The sequence below is a fragment of the Urocitellus parryii genome, chromosome 1, assembly GCF_045843805.1.
Source record: "Urocitellus parryii isolate mUroPar1 chromosome 1, mUroPar1.hap1, whole genome shotgun sequence".
Taxonomy (NCBI): domain Eukaryota; kingdom Metazoa; phylum Chordata; class Mammalia; order Rodentia; family Sciuridae; genus Urocitellus; species Urocitellus parryii.
Window position 1 is genome coordinate 80149932 of NC_135531.1, and position 25146 is coordinate 80175077.

At 35.7% G+C, this 25146-nt stretch overlaps 1 protein-coding gene across 2 annotated transcripts in view; it reads right to left on the reverse strand.

The window, feature by feature from the left end:
* The window catches only part of Chd1 (chromodomain helicase DNA binding protein 1), a 74065-nt gene extending 50594 nt beyond the window's left edge, over positions 1–23471 (reverse strand). The window contains exons 1-4 of one of the 2 annotated variants that reach the window (XM_026385881.2): positions 22868–23471; positions 20691–20889; positions 1649–1850; positions 598–717 (exon numbers count right to left, since the gene is read on the reverse strand). In XM_026385881.2, the coding sequence (XP_026241666.1) occupies positions 598–717; positions 1649–1850; positions 20691–20743 (375 nt within the window). In that variant the 5' untranslated portion in view covers positions 20744–20889; positions 22868–23471. The remainder of the gene's footprint in view (positions 1–597; positions 718–1648; positions 1851–20690; positions 20890–22867) is intronic. The other variant, XM_026385880.2, reaches the window with a different exon arrangement.
* Positions 23472–25146: the final 1675 nt, after the last annotated feature.

Sequence of the window (25146 nt, forward strand, 5' to 3'; positions counted from 1 at the left end):
CTGAAGTGATAGGTATGCCAAGCACCTTCATTTGATCTTACACATTATATACATGCAATAAAATATCAAACCCTATCCCCATAAATATGTACAACTGTTTTAGTTAGAAATAAAAACACTTTTAAAAAAACATGTTAACATTCTATACAAATTTACTACTATAATATTCATCCACTGGTGTGTACAGATGTATATGTCTTATTTAATTCTGTCCTTCAAATTTCACATTTACGTTTATTTCTAGTTGTTTATACACACACACACACACACACATACACGCAGTGCTGAGAATTGAACCCAGTGCCTTATATATGCTAGGCAAGTGCTCTACTACCACTGAGCTATAACCCCAGCCCAAATTTCTAGTTTTGCTATGATGAGCAAATGCACACAAATTTCACATTATTCTGAATTAATCTCTAAAGTGGAAATACTGGATAACATTGTCTATATTTCAAGATTTTTTTTACAAGTATATTTAAATGCAGGTATTTTCTATTTATCCTTTCAAAGAAATTGCTTTTAATAATTTCATTAATATTAAATGGTCAAACATATGATCTACTTTTAAAATAATAACTCATTATGAAAATTCACCTCTTCTGATCCACTATTAGATGAAGCTGGATGTTGCTGTTGCTGTTGCTGCTGCTGCTGCTGCTTCTTAAGCATTGCAGATCTCTGAACAGCAAGAATACTGGGGCTAGATTTCCAGAACTGTAACAGAAACATGTACCAGGAAAAAGATGATATGTGGCAAAAACAGAAAAACAATTTACTGTCAATTCTAACATTTTCTCTACCCAAATAATAAATTGACTATTTTCCTCTTTCATGTTACAAATACAGTATCACTGCAAAATAATTAAAATAAAATGCCAGACTTCACTGTATATAAGAAAATTAATGGAGTGTCAAGTTTCATAGATGACAATAATCATCCTCCTCTTTTAAGAGCATTATTTTCAAAAACAAATTGAAAATATGCTATACCTGTGCTACTCAGTATAGTTACCTATTTTATCAGTGTGAGTGAAGATGAAGAGCTGAGTCAGAATACAAATCAACTATGTCACTGTAAACACAATAAGCTCAGCTGACCTTTCTTCTTTTAAAGCAAGATTTTTCTCTATGAAAGCAGTTGTAGGTTGATTTATACTCTGGGGCCCAAGCATCTAATCTCATTAAAGACCGATACTCTAAGTAACATAGCATATACTATCAGGAAGTATGGTCAGGTTTTAGTTTATGCTGTAGTACTTTGTTTCAAGCAGAAAAAAAACCTATCCTATTCTACCAATTATCTTTTAAGAAGCAAATATTAAATCTTCCTCCTATTAGTAATAAAGTAAGCTTAACAAGTAGACCGCATGAAGTCTTTAATTTTTACCCATGAAACTACTGTTTATGAAATTCAACTTTTGCCTCAGAAAGAGGTAGAAAAGGCTTTATCTGCATATACATTTATGTTACATGTGCCATTTTATAGTTAGACTGTTTCACTTAAGCTAATAGTTCACACTGATATATAGCCACAACTTGTAGAATTACTAAAAGTAAACTTTGTTTTAAAATTGTTTTGTAACCCTATAAATTTTCCCAAAGTAATGCCCAAAATTTAATTTTCATTGGATATTTTATTTATTACCTCAGTTCCATCAACTTTCGGTGGTTTTGCTTGAACTTTGTTTTCTCGTGATGTGTCTGACTCAGACTCTGACTGACTGCCTGATTCAGAGGCAGAGTCAGAGTCACTGCTACCTGACTGGCTACTGCTTCCATCACTGCTGCTTCCAGAACTCGAACCTGATCCAGAGCCTGAAGCTGAACCAGAATCATCATCCGACTGGCTACAATTAGAAAACACACATATTTCAAACAATATTCATTAGGAATTTAATAGTCAGAAGGAAGTTCCAGATCATTAACCATTATTTCAATATATCAACTGTCTATATCCAAATAGAAAAGAGAATCAATGTTATTTAATTTATAGTAACATATCTGACAGATTTTAAAACATATGCAATAAGATATTCTCCCTTGAAGTTAATAAACAAAACCCCAATTGTAGGCTCCAAGGTCAGACACTTGGAAAGAAAATAAATTTGAGGTATGGTACATACACGTTTAAGAGGCCAGCTTTAGCAATTACAAAAAAGAAATTGTATGAACGAAAGATTTAATATGTTGAAAATCTTTATATCAGGTGAAAAAAATTTATTTGTAGCTCTCATTTGTTTTCAAGACTATTTCTACATTCTATCATTCCAGGAGATGGCAATTTACTATAATTAAGCTACTATAAAATGTAATTTACATTAAAATATCAATAATACTTCTAAGAAAATCATTTAAATTTCTCATGGTTCTACAAAAATAAATCTGAGGTAATAACAAATTCTCGTAACATTTCCTAACATCCACACACAACCATGAGAAAGCAATTATCATCTGATTGAGAAACTATCTTTCTTCCCATTTTTAATTATTGATCTAAAGTAGGAGAGAAATCACCTGAACTAAACAGTTGAGTAAAATTGTTTTTATTTTCAAGGCCGTTTTTGCATGTGGTATTTACATATGAATGGTTGGAAACTTGGGTATTAAATCTCTGTAAATATGGTAGACTCAGCTTTTGACAGAATTTCATCTAGCTTCAGAAAACCCATAAGTAACAGCTTGTGCAGGTATATACAACAAAAGTTTTACTACCTTCTGTAATTTTCAATAGTGCCACCAGATGGCAGAACTGGCCTAAGAAAACAGACTACAAAATAAAGTTACTCTAATCCTTTTTTCAGAACAAGGACTTATTTTTTGCATAATAAACATTTGCAGAAAGGATTTTGATTCCACAAGTCAGATATAAGTTAAAATATAAAGTGTATCATGTTCTTAACATCTAGTAGAAGGCTTTTCTTCCTGGAAAACAGTAAATGAAAACTTGTCTCTGAAAGGTTTATGCTATCAAGATCATTTTGCCAGTTTCTACCCTTTCATCACATGGTTCTGAGGCCCCAAAATAGCACAGTGTCTTTAAACTCAAAAAAAGAAAAAAAGTTAAGTGCAGTAGTGCACACCTGTAACCTCAGCTACTCAAGAGGCTGAGGCAGGAGGATGGCAAATCCAAGGCCAATCTCACTTAGTGAGACCCTGCCTCAAAATAAAAAATAAAAATGGGGATTTAGCTCAGTGATAGGGACTCCTTGCTTCAATCCCAGTACCACAAACAAATCCAAACAGTTTTCTTAAATTCCCTTAGAAAAAAATTTAGCAATGATTTTATTTCTCCATTTAACACACTAGCTAAGAAAAATTTTCACTGACTCAATAAGACACTAAGTAGAGTAAAATGAGACAAAGTCCTTACCATTAAAGAACTAACCTTGAGACATTCATGTAAACTGACAAATATCTTTTTGTGCTATGTTTAAGACAACTGATCCAGACACAACTAGACTGGTACAGTAATCAACAAGCATTCAGAATGAAGTGTTATTAAACTTAGTCTTCAAGTGAGAAGAGTTAAGCAAGAGTCCTCATTTTAATAGCTTATAACTTTTTTCACTATATTTTTTCCAGAGTACTTAACATAGAACCTTGTACAGCTGGGTGCTCAACAAATACTCTAAAAGTAGATGGATGAACCCAAGCACCATGGCACAAGCCTGTAATCATAGCTACTGAGAGGCTGAGGCAGGAGGATCACAAATCCAAGGCCCACCCAGGCTACTTGGTGAGATCCTGACTTGAAAAACAAAAAAGGTTGGGGATATAGCTCAATGGTAGAGCACCTGTGGGTTTCATCCCAAGTAACACACACACAAAAATAAAGTAGATAATGAGTGAATAAATCTGGGGGAGGGCTCTATTATAGGCCTACATTTTAAAATAAATCTTCCAGATGCACTGCTAGTCAAAACTGCTCCTTAGGGATTCAGGGAGTATAGCTCAATGATAGAGTGCTAATTAGCATTTGCAGGGCCCTGGGTTCCATTCACAAGTGTTCACACACCCACACACACAACCCTGCTTGTTAACAAATCAAAATTCTTAAGTGAATATAGGAATTTTTCATTTCACATATTTAGGGAGTAATTCTGTTTGGAAATAAAACCAACAGTATGACCCTAGGTTTACTATTAGAATGTGTTTACCTTTGGAATTAGAAGTATTTATTTTGTTTCATTGTTCTCTAGTAAGATGAAGAATAGGTGGCTGAGCACAGTGATGCCTACCTGTAACCCTAGCCACTCAAGAAGATGAGGGAGAAAGAATCACAAGTTCAAGGCCAGCCTCTGCAACTTACTGAGACTCTGTCTCAAACAAACAAAAAGGACAGAGAATGATGTACTTCAGTGGTAAAAGTTTGATTCCCGGTACCAAAAAAAAAAAAAAAAAAAAAAGCAAAGATGCTGCGGGAGGAGTACCAATGGGTACTAAATTATACTTACGAGAAATAAGTTCTGGTGTTCTACAGATGATGACAATGTCATTTATTTCAAAAAACCAAGGTAGAAGTTTTAGAATGTTTTCCCAAAGACAATGTCATTTATTTCAAAAATCCAAGCTAAAAGAAAATATTTGGAATGTTTTCCCAAAACAGAAATGATAAATATTTAAGGAGATAAACATGCTTAACCTGACTTGAACATTATACATACATACATATGTATATATATATATGTATGTATATATATATACATATATACATATATACATACATATATATATACATACATATATATATATATATACATATGTATGTATATACATACACACACACACATACATATCACATGGTACTTCATAAATATGTACAGATCTAATGTGTCAATTAAAAAAGGAATATGCAGAATGTAGAATATCTTTTTACTGCTACAGAGTGATTTCTAGAATATAATTTTTTAAAAAAGCAAGATACAAAACAATATGGTATGCTTCCTCTATACAAGAAAGATGGAAATATTTATATACACTTGTTTATTATTTTGAAAAAAGCAAGAATAGCAGCATAAACCAGCTGAGAGAGTAGAGGCAATACGGATTGCCAAATATTCTTCAGTTTTGAAATTGTGCAAATTTTATATACCTTGTTTATACATTCAAAAAATTAAAAATATGTGTGTGTGTGCAGGGGAAAATGGGAAAAAAAAATCTCTATATTCAGACATAAAAGTATAAGCTAAAATATATGAATAGCCTTTCCCTAATAACTCTTTCAGCCTAGTACTACAAATGCTCCAAATTTAATCTAATCATAGCATAATTTTAAGTCTCCAGTCTTTCTCTAACAAAAGTCAGACACCTATAAGGCCTTTCATGAAAGATTTCACCCTAGCCTAATTCTCCATTTAGATTTCTTCAATTAGTTTATACCTAACAAGTTTAGCAATCATTAGTGATTGTGTGGTTTTGTCCATTATTTAATTAGAGGGAGCAAAATGGTGGCATTTTATCATTCTTCATTTATCCAATATAATTTCTTCTTTAGGGGCAATACAAAGAAACTTTCTCTCTTCATATTAGTTATCCTTGAGGCACAGTTCATAAATGAAAGGCATTTTCATTTCTTTTTCTTATTTACCAATTTTCAAAAGAGTAAAAACCACTAGCATTCTTCAAAGCACATCAATAATTTTTAAAGTTTCATTAAAACCTCATGGATTTGAACTTATTTCATAAATTTTAATACACTTTAGCATCCTTCTTGATTTCCATACTGTCCCACTTTTAGCCAATAGGAAATCCTTGATTAGCTCCAGAGTCCTTTTGACAAGACTTCAGTAATCTTTGATAGCTTACTTGCTTTCTGGCATGACAAGATGTCCCAGGCTCACCTTGCATATTTCTTGCCTCAGGCTGTAACTCAGAAATTTCATCAAAAAGCTCTCCTTCTGTTTAAATGGGAAAATAATAGGAACCTCAGTACTAGGTAAATCTATTACTTCTGGACTGGTTGTTGTTTTTAAGATTACTTCTAAGGGAATGGACTAGGATATGTGTATTTTTAGAGAAGATACATTAATTTATACTTTTCCAACTGAAATTCAAATTTGCAGATTTTTTTTTTACCTAATTTCTTTTCATATTTATATCATCACTTGGATTGTGTTTCTTGGTTTCAAATATCTTTGGCCAACTAATTGCTTGCTTTATCTTAGAATACATATATTTTCAAAATAATACCATAATTAGTATCAACAATCATTACAATCTGATTACTGAAAGTTAAATTTTCTTTGCAATTCCTTTTGTTCTCAGGAATACTCACTCCCACAAATTACTGCTTTCAAATCAGGTGAAATAATTTTTTTGAAATTTTTTTAAATTGTAGGTGGACACAATAATTATATCTTATTTATTTTTTATTTATTTATTTTTTTGTGTGGTGCTGAAGATCGACTCCAGTGCCTCACACATGCACTGGATGAGCACTCTACCACTGAGCCTCAACCCTAGCCCCATGAAATAATTTATTTCTGTGTAGCTACCAATTTGGTATAATTAGGGTCATTTGTCTTTTTTTATTTTTAAGGACTGCCTTGTATTCATTTAATACTGCTTTTTTATTACTTGGATCCAACTTTAGAGCTTACAGAGAAGTTAACACTTCCATTCCTGTTTCTTCTATACTATATCCTCTCCCTTTGTAATATTCTTTAAAATTTTTATCTTCCCTTTTATAATTAACATATTTAAAAATATTAAAGAAGATCATATTTCAGTTTGGTCAATCTTCCTAATCTTTCAGTTCCATGTTCAGTGTAAGATCCTATACTGTATTTGACTTTCATGTCTTTAATTGCCTTTAATCTGGAGAATTATATCCTAGAAATCTTCATTACTCCTCCACTGAACCACATCCCAAGCCCTTACCATTCCTTTACTCAACTGCATATAGACCATTTTGCATACACTCCGGAGTTTCAAGTTACCCCTCAACTAAAAAAAGGCACACTTCCAATTCTTTGATACTGTAAATAGTGGTACCAAAAAAAAAGAGCCCTTTTGCATTTATGTCAGTGTGTTCGATTTGTTACTCTCAGTCAATGTGAACATCTTTTAAGTTTTAAATTTACAATCCCTACCACCCAGATCTTGAATCCTAAATACTACTCTACACTATTTAACTCCTCTGAGAAATGGCCTACTCTAAGGTTATGACAGGGAAGGTACATAATTGGGCCCAAACAACCTAGCTGTGTTAAAAATTACTTAAAAAAAAATGAGAGGATGTTAGATATTGGCAGGAGTGGGGGGTGGGTGAGAAGACAATATGAAGAAGCTTTCATAGGACAAATCTGATATGAGCACCAAAATAAAGACAGTAAGGGATTATTACCCCAGAATAAAAACAGGAATCATTAAGTCCATGCTAAGACACAGTCAGCGGGGAGGGTTCTGACAGCTCTAAATTTCAACTGGTAACTGAGTACAAGGTGGTTGTGCCAGAAAAACAATCATTTGAATAACCATAGAAAATACTGGTTCAAGCAATAATCATCATTGGAGGCTACAATTAGGGGTAGAGTTTGATGAGTAAGATATTTATATAGCTGCAAAGTGTCTTTTAACAAATAACTTATTAACTATGTTGAATAAATTTAAAATCACAGTGAAGAAACCAGGCAATACCTTTTCCTATGGCAATGCCAACGAGGGCAGACAGGCTATATTAGCTTCAGATGTGATATCCTTCAGAAAGAAACCATTACTTGCACAGAATAAAGAATGTTTAACCTGGATCGAACCATAAGTGCACAAGACAAACCCAAATTGAGAAATATATTCTGTAAAATAACTAGCCTGTACTTTTCAAAATGTTCATCTCATTAAAGACAAAGAGGAATACTGCAGATTAAAGGCAATTAAGGATGTGAAAGTTAAATACACTATAGGATCTTATACTGAACATGGAACTAAAAGATTAGGATTGACCAAACAGAAATATTACAGTACTGTATCAATGTAAATTTTCCAGATTTTACTAACTATAGAGGGCATATGGAAAAGTGTACCTTTATTCTTAGAAAATATATACTGAAGTGTTAACATGTAAGAGGCATGACTTTTGCAATGTATCAAATGGTTCAAAAAGTTAAATACACATTAACATGGATGCAAATAATATGTGATTTTAAAGATAGAATAACAGAAAATGTGGCAAAAAGTTAAAACATTAGTGAATCTGGGAAAGGGCATATAAAGTTGATACTATTCTGGTAAGCTTTGTGAAATTTGAAATTAACTCAAGATTTTAAGAACTAACATTTTTTTTTTAATATCACAAGCTTCTTCCTCCATTAACCTTCAATATTGTACAACTGTGTTTGCAGATAGTAAAGGGCACAAAGATGGAAGATTTAAAAGCCACAGAAGTCAATGAATATGGAAGTTAAGTAAACATTCACTGGCATAAAATAAAAAAATAAAAATATCTAATACATAATGAATCAACAAATTGGCCAAACTAGGAAGGTAGAAATACATGTAATTTTTCCCTTCTTTCTTTTCTTTTCTTTTTTTTTTTTTTTGGTGCTCAGGATTGAACCCAGGGCCTTGTGCATATGAGGCAAGCACTCTACCAACTGATCTACATCCCCAATCTCTAGAAATGCACATAGTTTTTTTTTTTAAAAAAAAAAAAAAAAAAACCTGAAATGATAAAAATAAATGCTAAAGGAATTTAAATAAAAATTGTATTCAATACCTGCCTCAGACACTGCTATTTGATTAACTCACCATGTCTTCTTTTTCCTTTATAACAGAAATTCCAATGTTAAGATCAATCAGTATGGCCAATATCTGACAAATGAGACATAAGCACAAGTTTTGGGTTGTACTGCTCAGAAAGCTGTTCAATAGAAGCTGGCTCAACTAGACATGCTCCCTTTATTGGCCCTTCCGATTTTCCTTGAAAGTTTGTAGACAACAGCAGGAAGAGATAAGATAAAGTGCTCAAAATGTATATCTCTGCAGTTTCTTTTAGCATAAAGGCTAATATTCTATCCCTACATTACCAAGGTTATTGTATTATAGTCTATGTTCTTAATCACTTGAATGACTTAAAAAAATTAACATCTTCTTCAAACTCTAACCTACATCAAAATCACCACCCCAATTTTTTTTTTAAAGAGAGAGAGAATTTTTTAATATTTATTTTTTTTAGTTTTCGGTGGACACAACATCTTTATTTTATTTATTTTTTATGTGGTGCTGAGGATCGAACCCAGTGCCCCGCGCATGCCAGGCAAGCACCCTACTGCTTGAGCCACATCCCCAGCCCATCACCCCAATTTTTAAAATGTGTATGCATGGGTTCCATTCCATACTTACTAAACCCTGTGACAAAGCCAGCACTACAACTGATTTTGAGGTTTTAACGGCTTACCTTGGGGTTCTTGAGATAAAATTATTAAAATCTGATCTCTGCCTACCTTTACAACTATCAAAAACCACTCTCTCTATTTGCACTTCAGCCTCACTGAGTTCCTTTGGCCCTCTTGTCATGCTCTTTCTCACCTCACAGTCTTGGTTTAAGTTGGTATCCCTACCTATTAATCACCACCTGACCCTCTTCCCTAATGTAACTATTCTATTATTTATCCTTCACTTCTGAAGTCATGCTTTTTGTAGACTTCCTCCTCAAGACAACTTTAGGCAACTGGCACTTAACACATGGTAACATGAACACCTACTTTCTAGCATTGTATCTGACAGATTCTAAAAAGATATCTGTGAATTAGTAAATGCTTAATACTATCTCCTCTTTTGTTTTCTAATTGAAACTACTGTAAGCCTCCATCTTCCACACAAATTCTCATTTTCCTCCAGGTTTCTTTGCTTCTATATTTCTTCTTTTGGTTCTTCAACAAACTTATCTAACTTAAATGTAATAATATAGAAATAACTTCTGAAGAATCAGAAAATCTACAAACACTGAGTCCACTTCCCACAGTCACAACTGTGCAAACCTAAAAACACTGGTTCCTATGGATACTGCATATATGCTTCAATTCATAAATTATTTTTTCCTGAAGAAATGTCTAATACTTGGAAATTTTCATTCACGTACGTTATCTGGTTGGTCCTTAGGGTCCTCTCTTATTTATTTTCCAGTAAAGATAATACTTTATATCATATAATTCTAATTTATAAGATATTTTCATACTGTGTTTCCATTTTATGCTTACAATAAAAAATGTCCTTGAATAATAATGATCATCACATTCCACCATCATTAATAATCCCATTCCCCCCTTCCCTTCCCCCCTCTGCCCTATCTAGAGTTCATCTATGATATGAAAAATTATGCTCTACATGTGTAATAAGAATTGTAATGCATTCCGCTGTCACATATAAAAATAAATAAACAAACAAACAAATAAATGTACGTCTTTGAAAGCATATGTAAGGAGTTTTCCTAGACCCATACATAGGAGGCAAAACTTCAGGGTTAATAATATTCTTCATTTCAGCTGCAGCCAAACTCTTAGTTCCAATACCAATTCTGGCCTGTTGGCCAAAGGTCCCGATGTGACCCTTCAAATATCCCGTGCTGCCATGTTTGTTCAAAAGTTACTGCTCTGGGTTCCCTTTTGTTTCTGGTACATGTAAGTAAGCCTTCTTTCAAGTTCAGTCTCACACAATTTAGTGGTTTCCTTTGCTCTATTTTGCCTAGCATTTTCATATATTTGAGGGAAGGGACTGCTCTGGGAAGGAGAGAAAGCCAGCATGACAGAATGGTAAAATTCCCTTTTTCTATTCCCTGTTCTCCATTCAAATCAATCCTATGACCTAATGAAAACATTAAGACTCATCCTGGGTTCAGGAATAAAATAATGATGACTTTCTAAGAAAAACAGTAGCAAACGGGCAGCTGCTTTACCATTATACAAACAGAAGAAACTAGTACTGATAAACCATGAAGATTTAAAATGTCAAGAAAGTAATATTGGTGTGGGTATGAAAGTCATAAGGGGGGAATGAAAAAACACCTCAAACCAGTAATACTACAGAAGGAAAAGAGATCATTTGTGTATTTAACCATAATAAGTAAAACAGACTGTAGGGCTGGGGATGTGGCTCAAGTGGTAACATGCTCGCCTGGCATGCGCGGGGCGCTGGGTTCGATCCTTAGCACCACATAATAATAAAATAAAGATGTTGTGACCACAGAAAACTAAAAATAAATCTTAAAAAATTCGCTCTCTTTAAAAAAAAAAAAAGATTGTAACAAAGCCTTAAATCAATAATTTAATTCTATTAAAAATTACTTTATCCATTTACTTTTGTCTCTAACACATAAAATTTTTCCTTATTATATTTCCATTTCCCTACCTTTTCGTCTTATTGTTTTAAACTGTCAGTAGTATTTAGATGGGTTAGACTCGTGGTTGAATGGGTGATATACTAATGGACACACTGATAGAAGGTAATCTAATTGTTCATAAAAGTTTATAATAGAGGACTGTGTGCCTGAAAAACAGAGCTGTACACATAGACAAAACAAAGAACTGTGTTTATTAGAGAAGCACACTGTACTAAATTTTCATTTTGTCTTATTCTCTTAGCATCCTAATACTGTTTAGTTAAGTTTCAATGCCATTCAAAAGCATTTCTTTGGGAGAATTTTTTAAAGAATTTTTTTACACACACCAAAGGGAAAATTCAGGGTTAATTTACTGGTGTTTAGAAGTTCAACTGTGTATTATGCTTTCTAATCCTTTCTTGTCACTGTAATTGTTTATATCTGTACACTCATTAGATGAGCCTGAGGTTTCTGCTACATGGAAATAAATATACTTTTAAGATTACTGTGAAAATGAAAAGAGAAGTAAAGCATACTGCCCTACTTAGGAGTTCACCATTGATAGGTATAATAGATAAAACCATTGATCTTTTTCCTGAGTTCAAGATCAGAATCATTATTTCAAAGTTTGTTTTAGGTGTCCTTTGGACTGTCATAATTAACAAATATAGGAAACGTGTGTGTATGAATAATAACTATAAACATATTAAAATATTCAAAACAAATTATATAATAAAAAGGAAGATGATTACTAGTTGGTACCATGTATCAGACATTAGATTCTTGTTCAATCTTTCAGTTTTGACTGGTATAAATCCATCCAGCTAAAGATAAGATTTCTCAGTATTTCTTTCATCTAGTTGTGGCCTCATGAACTGGTTTTGGCTATAGAGATAGGGTCAGAAATAATGTGTGATATTTACATCATATCCTTAAATATAAAATGGCTTGCCTTATATCCTCTTTCCTATTCCCAGCTCCTTCGTGCTTGTTGAAAATAACCACTGAATAATCAGAAATCATATGTCAAGAACAACAAAGCTGTCCCACAAACCCTGGGTACCTACATAACCAGAAAAGGTAGAGTTCACTTACCTGACAGTGAAAAATAATAGCATTTGAGCCCCTGTGTTTTAGGGTCTCTAGCAGAACATATTAAATGCTTCAATAATTAATACACTGTATTGTTTGTGCAATAAGTATTTTTGGAAGAACACTTTTTACTCATACATGATTTGACTTACTTGCTCATCAACTAACTATTATGTAAGGGTTTTTACTAGGGGCAAAAAGCTGTGGAAAAAAGAAAAACTTAATGTTTAATCAAAATATAAAAGATGGATTAATTTCTGAGAGTAACTAGAGGTGGTAGAAAGGAAACTGGAGCAAAACTTACAGACAATAAAACTCAGCAGAAGTATCCATCCCTGTACTTTTCCCCATCTGGAAAATGTCTCTTCTCAGAAATAAATAATACAATTTTCCATTCTTTAGGACTACTCAAAAAAATATCATGCCCTTTTAGTATCTATCCCTACTTTCCTCAGGCACAGGTCAACTGTTTCAGCTCATATTCCTACAACATTTTGTTCATATTACTTATAATTCCTTCACAATATCACAATTATGTTTATACATATACTTCTAACTGTACCTTGAATTCATTAAATTGGAACCTTTATTTTAATTGTTTTAATAGACCATTATCTGCTTCAGCATAACTGGAAAAACAATATGGAAAGTAGTAGGCAATAAGTAAACACTAAATATTAACAAAAGAACATGTTTGTGGCAAAAGGTGAATAATTACTTTCAAACTTTTGGACCTAAAATATAAATATATTTTACATAATAGTGTAGTAAACACATACAAGCACACAAAGTTTTATCCAATAACACAAAAACTACCACCAAACGCTTTAGAAAATTCAGACTATCTTTTCACCTGTATGCCTCTAAAACTCAGGTAAATGCCATTGATGTGTTAGGCACTTGCCACCAAAAGCAATAGTTCATTTATGCATTCAACTACCAAAATACCATAAAAATTATCTTATAAAATGAAATTTTAAAAAAGTAGATATGATTGCTAGAACTGCTAGAGAGGGGTACAAGGAAGGATAACTTTTAGTATTACTAATTTCAAAGGTAACTCTTTGAGTTAGCTATGTTGAATCTGAGGCAAACTAAAAATATTTCCTTAAATATTCTCTAGTAAGCATTTAAGGAATGATCAGATGGGAAATAGGACTATATATAAATATATTTAAAAATCACTGAAGAATAGCTACATAAAATACCTATAATTTATCACAATATCAATGACATAATAAAAATAACTAATTCTATAATTTAAAGCTATAATAATTTCTAGCAGATGTTTTTCCTCCATTAGTATAACCTGTAGAAATTAACTTTCAAAATAATCAAGTTGGAGATGACAACAGATAGCTCTTAGAGATCACACCAGACTGCCATGAGATGAAGTGTGTACATTTCACTGCATTCACTCTCTTCTACTAATATCATCTGCCTTAGTATAAACTTTCTTTTTGCCTAGCCAGTCAAAATGTCTCACCATCATAAAAACCACATTACCTCGGCACTTCTAGTGTGCATGAAATTTGAAGATTATCAGTGATTTAAATGATCAAAGAAAGGCAAAAACAAAAACCACTAACACCTTACTCATAGCATTGATTTGAAAGTTAAACCATCTGTCCTTGTAATCAAATTTCTCTCTCCTACATCTGAACTAGCACAGGATTTTGTTATATCTCCACATTTACTACATCCATCTGACATTACATATTTGTGAAGGCATCTCTCTTGATCATAAGCTTCAAAGAAGAAATTTTAGTATTTCATGGTATCTACCACATAGTAAGCTTCTCAACCATCCAAACTAAGTCTCTAAAGACAGATAATCTTATTTTTGAAAGCAACTACAGTAAAGCTGACAAGCAGTAATTGAGAGTGCCCACTATAACGCCTTATGCCCCAATTCTGAGAGAGAGAGAGAGAAAGAGAGAGATTATCACAGACACTGAATTCCCAAAGTTAATATATTTGAACACAATTTTGCCACTGCTTTTTCTTTTTTGGTACTGGGGATTGAACCCAGGGGCATTTAACCACTAAAGCATGTCACCGGCTCTTTTTTAAAATTCTGAGATGGGCCCTTTCTAAGTTGCTTAGGGCCTCACTAAATTGCTGAGGCTGGTCTTAGCCTCCCGAGTTGCTGGGATTACAGGTGTGTGCCACCATGTATGGCTGCCTCTGCTTTTTAAGCTCAGTGGTTTTAACTTGGATCTGACTTAATCCATCAATAAAGATATATTTGAGCATAGTCTTAACATTTAATTAAGGTTGACTTTTGACTAAGCATTCACCTCATATCACGGTAACAGATAATAATATATTTCCAATTGTAAACTGCAATTCCCATAGTTACTCATTTATAACAAGTTGATTCTGGCACAATAGAGTCCTAGGGTCTTTTCCTAAAACTAGTGATTCTGACCAGTTCACTCACATGGAGAATAATACACTACCAAAGGTATCTTTCTATACACACACACACACACACCCTTTTTTTTTTTTTTTTTAATTCTGCGATACATCCTCTTTTCTCTTTTCCTTTACCTTCAGGTACAGAATTACAAAGCTAGGATACCCAACATCTAATATAAAGGATGTGCACTTCTTCATCAGGGGACATGATTTCTGTGAAAACTATCTCTAAGCTGGGCGCAGTGATGCACACCTGTAATCCTCCCAGTGGCTCAGGAGGCTGAGACAGGAGAATCATAACTTCAAAGCCAGCCTCAGCAATGTTGAGGCACTAAGCAACTCAGTGAGACCTGTCTCTAAATAAAATATAAAATAGGGCTGGAGATCTGGCTCAGTGGTCTAGTGCCCAAGTTCAATCCCCAGTACCAAAAACAAACAAACAAAAACACTATCTGCATCACTCATATGAATACACACCATTATTTCTTCATTTCCCCCCAAACTTTACCAATTCTATTAAGATTAGAAAAGTTAAAGAAATCCAGTAATTTACCAAATTCCATTTTCCTTTCAGATCACATCCACATCTATATGGCCCCATGATCTAAATATACTCACTTAATTGATTTGTGTATATAAACTGTTCCTTCCACTATTGCTTCCAGATTATCATAATCTTTTTAGAAGTTAATTTATAGCTTTAAAACATGGTAAAAATGTTGAATAACTCCAGGTGAATAGTTTCAGATATGTGCGTATGAATTTTGCTATGAATACAATTCTTCTGGAAATCTTTATAAAATGGAAATGATGATTCAGTAAATCTGAGATGCACAGGGGAACTTTTTAGGGTGAAGGAACTGTTCAGTACAGTACCAAGGTAGGATAATTTTATGCATTTGTCAAAACCCATGGAACTTACATTATGTCACAGAATAAATATAATTAAGCAGATTTTAAAAGTCAACAAGATATTGGAAATCCTGGGGTGGAATTGAGACTAACAAATGAATCTAGATTTATTACAAATTTATGACATAATACCTTAATGAAGTTGAGGGCAAATAAGCTAACTTGAGTAACTTTGGAAAACAGTGGTTTGACTACAAACTATAAGGCTAAATATTAAATTACACTGTACATGAACACTGTATACCAATTAATAAATTTGTTTCTCCTTGGAATATAGTCTATAAATTCTGAAACTGCTTTACATACATGCTATGTTGAATATATGAATACACAGAGGTTGGATGGTAGGTTTCACATTTCTCATGTTAGACTTACAAAGTTATAAGGGAAGTTGAAATGACCTTGTAAGAAACGATGTATGTGGGCTGGGGATGTGGCTCAAGCGGTAACGTGCTCACCTGGCATGCACGGGGTGCTGGGTTCAATCCTCAGCACCACATAAAATAAAACATAAAGATGTTGTGTCCACCGAAAACTGAAAAATAAATATTAAAAAATTCTCTCCTCTCTCTTTAAAAAAAAAAAGAAATGATATATGCTTATTTTAATATGTATGTAGATAGATACAGAAATAACTTGATTCAATATGTAAACATGTGTCACCTATCTCTGTTCACTTTGTCTAAGAGGCCTAGAAGAGTGACATTTGAGTAGCAACAAGCACAGCCGACACCCAACTCTTCATTTCTAAAACCATACTAGAATAAAACGAACCAGTGAAGTCCTTCAAGAATGGTCAATTCTATGTCAAAAGGATGGCTTTGTGTTTAAAAAAAAAAAAAAAAAAAAACTTAAGATGACCTGAAAAGGCTTGCATGACCAAAGTTTAATTTCACAGCAAAATAAATAACTCACTAATAACAAAAAGTATAAAATATATATACATAAATACAGAAAAAAAAATGGAGAAAAGAATTCTTTACAGAAATTCTACTTAATATATGCAGATATACTCCCACCAGGAGATGGAGTTTAATTACCACTCAACCCCTTGAGAGTGAGCTAGACACAGTAACTTGCTTCCAGGGAATACAGTATAAAAATTTTTCTACAGAAAAATTTAACTTGGTAACCTCAATTTGTGAATTTTAGAAAAGAGATTTGGTTTTCTTTTCTTTTTAATTAACATAATAATTTCTGTGTAACAAAATAACATTTACAGGGTACTATGTCATAACTCAATAAATGTATACAATGTATAATGATCAGATCAGGATATTTGGCATGAAAAGTATTTTTATTCAGAACATTTCCATTAATCATATTTCCTACTCACTACCTATCACCACTGCCTCCCCAAAACATTTTAGAAGCTGAGATCCAAAGAGGATAATTGAAGCATGAAACAATAATTAAAGTATTTCACTTCTATTGCATAATAGAATGAAAAGGACATAACTTTCCTATGTTAATATATGAATACACAATCAATGAAACTCCACATCATGAACAACCGACAAGTATACTAAGTAGAATAAGTTATATCCTATGTATGTATAATGTCAAAATACACTCTACTGTCATATATTTCCTATGCCAGTGTAACATACGGTTCCCCTACATAAATGTAAAATTTATATATTTATATTTATTATTATTAAAAATATTTTAATGTATTAATATTGTTAATTGTTAACAATATTGTTAATTAATATTGTTAACTGTTAACACTGTTAACAATGTAAAAAGATATAGTGAAATAAAGGTCAATAAAATTCCATTTCAACCTTCACATGAATTCTAAATGACTATGACTATTAAGGCACATCAACATTTCCCCCCACTCCATAAGAATTATTCAGAAATATTACATTTATATTTAGGGATTAAAGTGATTCAAATAAATTCTTAAATGTACTTGGAAATTTTGTTGAAAATTTAATATACATGCAAGTACCTATTAACCAATCCAAGCAAATTATAATCCTATATTTCAGGTATTTACCCAGAAATCTATTAATAGGGTAAATCATTCAAGATAACTTCACAATTAAAAAAAAATAAGTCTAACTGGGATTTGAGAAACTTTGTTACAAATGACAACAAAAGTTCAACCCAGCTGGAAACCTGCTTTGAAATCTTCCAACATTATCTTTAGAAAGTTTAACTTCAGTTATAAAAAAAAAAAAAAAATTGGTGTTGAGCTGAAACTGTTGTACAGGTGCATCCTGGCACACATTTCATAATAAGTAAGTTTCAAAACAGTTATAATATAGCCAAAATGACCTATTTCCCTGAGCATTTTTTTTTTTTTTTCCTTTTTGGTCAACAGTTACAGAAAGTTCTCCTTATAGAAGGAAAACCCTCTTTTTTCCTTTTTGGTAGGAAGTTAATTATAACAACCAAAATGCCCAATAACATCTTTTAATTCTATTTCACTTCAGAAACTTTCACAAAGGAAAATTCTGCAGTAAAAACACATTTTAAAATTCTGGCCAATAAAAATCAAATTCTTCTTAAACAACTTGCTATGTAGTTACAACTTTTGATTTTTCCAAGAAAATTCCTGTAACTGTAAGTTTACCTCTCAGTCTTTTAACTACGCAGGAGCTCTTTTCTTTGTAATGTCTAATGAGTAAAGCATTGAAGGGAAAAAGTGAGAAGGGACTGTTGACAGCTGAGCAAGGAAAGAGCAAAATATCTATAAGAAAGAAAATGAAGGCAAAACAGAACCAAGTCTCTCTCTTTCTGATAAATGCCAAAGCAGTTGCAAAAACTAGATAACTTGATAACACTTCTCAGAAGCACACAAAACCTGTACGGTAGAATTAGTGACTAAGAACAATTAGAGAAATGTTTTGCATTCATTTAAAATAAGTATGCACTGTGAAAGAATCTTTTAAGTAAATATGATTTCACAGGACTTTTTTTTATTTTCACCTGTACAATTAAATTAGCTTTAAAATTCCTCTTTGCTTTAGGTATGGCAGCAAAATATAGAAAATATATAAAAGATTACTGGAATAGATAAATGGTCAAAATATACCAGCAGGTAATCTCCCTGCATATCCAAGTAGAATATTTTCCTATTTTGTATGGTGTTTGACTCCTGGGTTTCCTCTGTATATTTCTATCTATTGGCCAATTCATTATTCACTAATGAGTAAGAGAATGTATACAACATGACTCTTTTCTATTCTCGCACAGCAATCAATATAGCTACAGAGATCTGGATCAAAGCTGAGATCCAAAAGACTTTTAATTTAACTTTGCCTCTGGTGATTGCAGTCAAACTCTGTTGTCTGCAACTTCACCATACTTTGTAATTAAATTGTAGGATAAAACTTTGAAATCAGTTCAACTTCTCATTTTATAACTGGGAAAATCATGAGAACTTACTAGTGCAAAGATGGTGTCAGCTCAAGTTTTTAACTCCTAGACTAATACTTGCTCAACTAAATGATGTTTTCCATAACCTATTTCTTACTCTACTCTCTACAATATTCTTGGTATCCAAACATTCTATCAGGGAAAGGTGATAAAATATACTAAGCATGGACAAGGAATTTCAAGTTTCAGATCAAATACATATAAGCACAACATAATTTTCTATCCAGCTTTTTTTCTTAAACCCTACCAACTTGTCTGTTGTTATCCACCCCATTTCTCCATCACTATAATTACCGTCTCAGTTATGTAGCACTGTTACATAAAACATATTAATTATAATAAGCAAATGTTACAAATGTACACATTTTATTAGAAACCATTTTAAGTCCTTTACCTATAGAAGCATCTCAATTCTCAATCTAAAGATAAATGGTCTACACTTCATTGTATTTATTTACTTACTTGTTTTTGGTACTGAGGATTGAACCTAGTGGCACTTAACCACTGAGCCACATCCGTATCCCTTATTTATTTTGAGACAAGGTCCCCACTAAGTTGATGTAGCTGGCCTCAAACTTGTGATCCTGTCTCACCCTCCTGAGTTGCTGGCATTGCAGGCATGTGTCGTCATGCCCAGGTCCCCATTTTATTAGAAGAGCAAAAATCAGAGCATCAGAAATTAATTTACACTAGTTCACATAGTTAATAAGTGGTAGAACTGGTATAAGTAACCAATATGACTTCAAAATTCATTTTGCTGATTTTCACCTATGATAAGTGCACATAACTATGTGAATTTTATTTCAATGTGCAAGTAACTCAAAATTGGGGGTGCTAAAAAAGAATTTAAAAAGAGTATTCCGATGTGAAGAGTTGTTTTTTAAAAAACACATAAATTAGACAAATCTAATTTAAAAAGATATGGCACAAGTAAAAACTCTTTAACTCATTCACAGATAATTAAAAGTTCACCATGAAAATTTAAAAAAAAGGGGGGGGGATACAGTAAAATAAATGTCCAGATCAATGTTATCTATAAAGCTTTCTTCAGTGATAAAAATGTTTTCTATCTGTGCTGTCCAAGATAGTAGACACTACTCATGTGACATTAAGCACTTGAAATGTGTCTGGTTTGTCTAAATAATAAAATTTTGAATATTCTATGATTTAAATTTAAACAGCTACATGTGGCTAGTGGCTACAGCACTGGACAGCAAAGGTGCAAAAAGTCAAATGCCAGGCAAAATGAGTGCACCAATTCTTACTATATTTAAGATTTTTACCAACAGTCAAATCAATTTAAATACTTTTTTTTAATATGTTCCAGCTTCCATTATTACCTCAAGCATAAACCTAATAGATTTAAGTACTTCAAAATGCAAAAAGTTCCAAAGAACTTAAATATTTTAAAAAATATTTAGAATAGGTAATGTCAACAAAGCTTCAAATACTAGAAACCTTTTCAATATTTGGATGGTTAAGACTACAAATTTATAAAAAAACAGCAAATGGATATTCAGTCCTCCTCACAGTAAAAGTTGATAAAGTTATTGCTTACCTTGATTCTCCACTGCTGTTTCTAACACTTTCTTCATCACTATGTCCATTCATTGTAAATATCAAGGAGTTTTAAAATAAAATATAAATCTTCCCAGCTTAAAAGATGAATATAAATACTGACTCCTCTTTGAATATCAAAAATTCAGATGAATTTTCTTGAACATTCACAATTTCCTGGGACCCTCTCTTTGATTCACCTAAGGAAAACATGAAAAAATAAGAACACTTTCTGTAGAAAAAGATACATAAGCCCTGCTTAGAACTTGTAGAAATCTACCTAGGCCAATTAGACTAAAGATGGTAAGGAAGGGGTGGAGGTCTTTTACTTAATATATCTATTATGTACTTTCTTATCACTTACTAGAATTTAACAGGCTATATTGCTAAAATGTTTTCCACAGAAGAAATCAAAACATTTGTGGAGTAATAAAACTTTTAGAGACTGCCACTGTGTATCAATATTTATATAATTTACTAAAGCAACATATAACTACATCCCTAGGAAATGGAGTCTTATTTGATAACTTGATTAAATAAGTGAAGGGGGAAAAAGGGTTACTCTTAATGAAGGCCTAATTTCTATCTCCAAGAACTTCATATACTGTGAAGGAAAGTTTTGGAAATGTTCACATGAGAAAATAATAAAAAGTTACATAATTTTAGCAAAAATGCACAGGACAAAATAAACATGCTCTTTTTCAGGTAAACTGATAGTGGAGTGAAAAAAAATATTTACTAGTTTGGACTTGCAGAGATTCCATGAAAAAAAAAATAAAAAAGTAATAGAATATATACTCTATGTGCTTTTTTTTTAAAGTAAAATTTGGTGCAACATAATAAAACAACAAGACACAGTATTTGCACTCTCAAGATTTCAGCACAACAGTAGAGTCACCTACAAGCCATCCACGAATAAACAAAGGAGATCTCTGGCAGGGGAGGGAGAGGAAGAAGCGGGGGAAGGAGACGTCAGATCCTTCCCCAGTCAGAAAGTACTGAGACAGTCTACAGAAGCAGAGCTGTCTTCAGACCTCAGCAATGAAAATTTTCTCCTATGATTATCTGCATTACACACAAACACAAAGAGGTGAGGAAAACAGGCTGTTGCCAGCTCAATCATAGCAGATTCTGCATGTGGATTGGGATCTTAATTCTCCAGACTTCAGGGTAGTCTACCCTCTTCTGCAAGAGCAGTATCTAAAAAGTAACTGTTCCACTCAACATTTATTCTTCAAGTTAAACATAAATTCCAACTTTAGTCAAAAAGCTTTACTATTATAACAAGTCTTAAAAATCTAAGTACTCTGCCTCTTTCCCTAAAGTCTTCGTTAAGAAAGTTCTCTCCTTTTCGTTCTTTCCCTTTCACCTTCCTTTCGTCCCTCAAAATGGCTTTCTCTGTGCACTGTAACTTCCTTTCCCCTCTCACTCCCTTCTCCGAGTAAGTCGTCTTTCCGAAACCCTTTTCAGAACCGCAAGTTCTAAAGCTTAAAGCGCACGCATCTCTCCGCTGTCTCTTGTGCGTCTCAACAATGACTCTTCTCTAAGTCGTTAAACCTCTACAATCCTCTACTTCTATCCTCTGTGTTTTAACAGTTGTTTTACTCCTACTAAGTTTCTGAAGCAGGACTCCAAGAGATTGGGAAACCATCCTCCTTGCCCGTCCAACTCAGTCTGGCTCCCCATCAGCCTCCCTTCCGGACGTCTCCCCTTTCTCCCGGGCCTCCATCCCGGTCCCAGAGTCTCTTCCCGCCTCAAACTTCCCGCAGAACCGCCCCGCGCCCTCCCAGGCTCGCCCGAGCCGCCGCCCCCTCCCCCTCCCCGAGGATCCCCACGTGCTGGGTGCCGGGGTTGCAGCAGGAGAGACGCACCGCCAAGCGCTCGCCACTCGCGGATCTCCCTTAACTACCCAACCGGCCCCCTGCCCAAGAAACCCGGGCCGGGCCGGGCTGGCCGGCGCAAGGATGCGCTCTGCGGTGGCCGGCCTGCACTCGCCGCTCACACGCCCCCTGCGCGCCTGGCCCGCCCGCCAACGCCGCCACCGGCCCTCGCACAGCCGCCCTGGCCTTCTCCTGGCCACCGGGCCGACGCCTGGGCACCGCGCCGTCGCCGCCCTCCGCCCAGCGGGCTCCAGTCCTCCCAGCCACATCCTGACCCACCCGCCACCCCCTTTCTTACCGGCGGACGTGCGGGCTTGGCGGGGCGGAGGAAGCCGGCTCGCAGGCAGCCGGCTCCGATCGGCGGCCTCCCCCGCGCCCGGGCCCGCGATCTTGCCGCCGAGTCCTCGGGCTCCGGGCGTCTCGGGGTAAGCAAGAGTCCGGGAGGGATGGGGGAAGGGGAAAGACGCGGAGGGGAAGGGGAAACCCCGGCCCGCGGCACCAACGCGCGATTCCCTGCCGAGTGGATCCAACAATCAATTCATTATTGAAGCACCAAAGGCGAGGGCAGCAAGAGCGAGAAGTAACGAGTCGTCGTCTCAGCCGCCGTCGCGCGCGCGCTCCCGCTCCCGCCGCTTATCGGCCCCCGGCAGCCGCCATGACGCCGAGAGAGCGAGGGAGCGCAACCGTCTTCGTCGTAGCCACCGCCGCCACCGAGGTCGCCGTCGCCCCCGCCTCCCGCGCGACGTCAGCGCCTCTGCTCACTCCCCTTCCCCACAGGGCGCGAGACGGGCGGCCGCGCGCACGTTGAACCCTTTCTGCAGGCGCTTAGGCAGTAGGCGGGGCTACGTCGGGGAGTTGTGGGCGTTGAGAAAAAAGCGATTGGTGCTGGGGCGGGGCGGAGAGCGTGGTGCGCGCGCACTTGCGGGAACGCGCACGCTGGATGCGCGGAAGCCGCCGGACTCTGACCAAGGCTGTGGCCGGCAGGTCCTCGATCGGTGCCCGCCCTCCGTGGCCGGGCGGTGAGTTCCGGGAAGTGGGAGCTACAGGCTCGCTCTGTGCGGGTGTGAGCGCTACCGTCACTCCTACGGTCGCGCAAGGACGTCGCGGCGGAGACACTGAGGAGGAACCAGGGAGAAACCGGGGTGGGACTCGGGGAGCCGCGAAAGCACCGCACTGGAAAAACCGGAGGGCCGCGTCGCGTGTAGTGTAGAGTCGCCCAGGCCTCGCCCCGCGCTCCCGCGGGCTCCTGGCCGGGTCTGAGCTTTGGTCCGCAGAGGCCGTGCGGGAGCTGCTGCGTCACACCAGGCAGCCTGGGAACCCAACTGTTGGGCAACTGTGGTCGCCTCCCGCAGCCTCCTACGCTTGGGCGACCTGCCGCTGAATATCCCTCGGGGGTTGATACCTTGCACGGGCGGGGCACCGGAGGAGGAGAGAAAATAGAGTTCTGGTTGTTGACATCCTGTGACGTTGCTTGATTCATTTGCGGGTGACCCATTCCTGGTTCAGAAAAGAACTTTTACAACCTTTCCCTTTTAGGTCCCTCCATAGGGGGCGGGTTGGAGGGTGTGGTGCCGAATCGCAACAAAAAAAGCTACTCGAGGGACATTGGTAACTGTCTCAGTTTAACATGCTGCAATTTAGTTGACAGTTTCGTTCATAACTGTATCTGCAAGCCTCAGTTACAACCTTGTCAGTGTGTTGGAAACACTATCTTTTCAAGCATGGTGATACCCCATTTCGCTGTTTTTGAAAGCATTTTTGTATGATCAAAATAAGTTTACACTTATCCGTTTTTAGGTGTGCAAATTTGTCTTGAATTCCTTAAGGTTAACGATCATTTTTGAAACTTTTTTTTTTTAAAGAGAGAGTGAGAGAGGAGAGAGAGAGAGAGAATTTTTTTTTTAATATTTATTTTTTAGTTCTCGGCGGACACAACATCTTTGTTGGTATGTGGTGCTGAGGATGGAACCCGGGGCGCACGCATGCCAGGCGAGCGTGCTACCGCTTGAGCCACATCCCCAGCCCCATTTTTGAAACTTTCTAATCCCATTCTTAAGTCATTTGATTTAATTTAAAGGCCTGCCTTCCAAGTCAAATGAATATGATTTCTATAACACAAATTATCCGAATAATAATTCTTTCATTTGGGAGATACTTGCTTAAATGGTTTGATCTATCTCCAACCAGCTTAAAATGAAATTCAAGGTTCTATTCACTTTGGGAAGTGGGGAGAGGTATACGTGACCTATTCAAAAAACATGCCTGTCTTCAGTCATTAAATAGTGAAACAAAATAGACCATTACCATCTTTTGTGTGCTCTACCTCCTTTTTTTCCTTTTTGCTAGATATAAATAGCTTTGGGCTGGGAGTGTGGCTTGGTGGTAGAGTGCTTGCTTAGCATGTGCAAGGCCCAGGATTCAATCCCCAGAACCACACACAAACACAAACACACATAGCTTTAATGCTGGGTTCAGAGGAATAGTGAGATCATACAAATCTGCATTTCTGAAGCCCCTTTAGTATTGTGAACTAAGTACTAATTTTTAACATTAAGCTTTGTATTAATAATTAGCCTT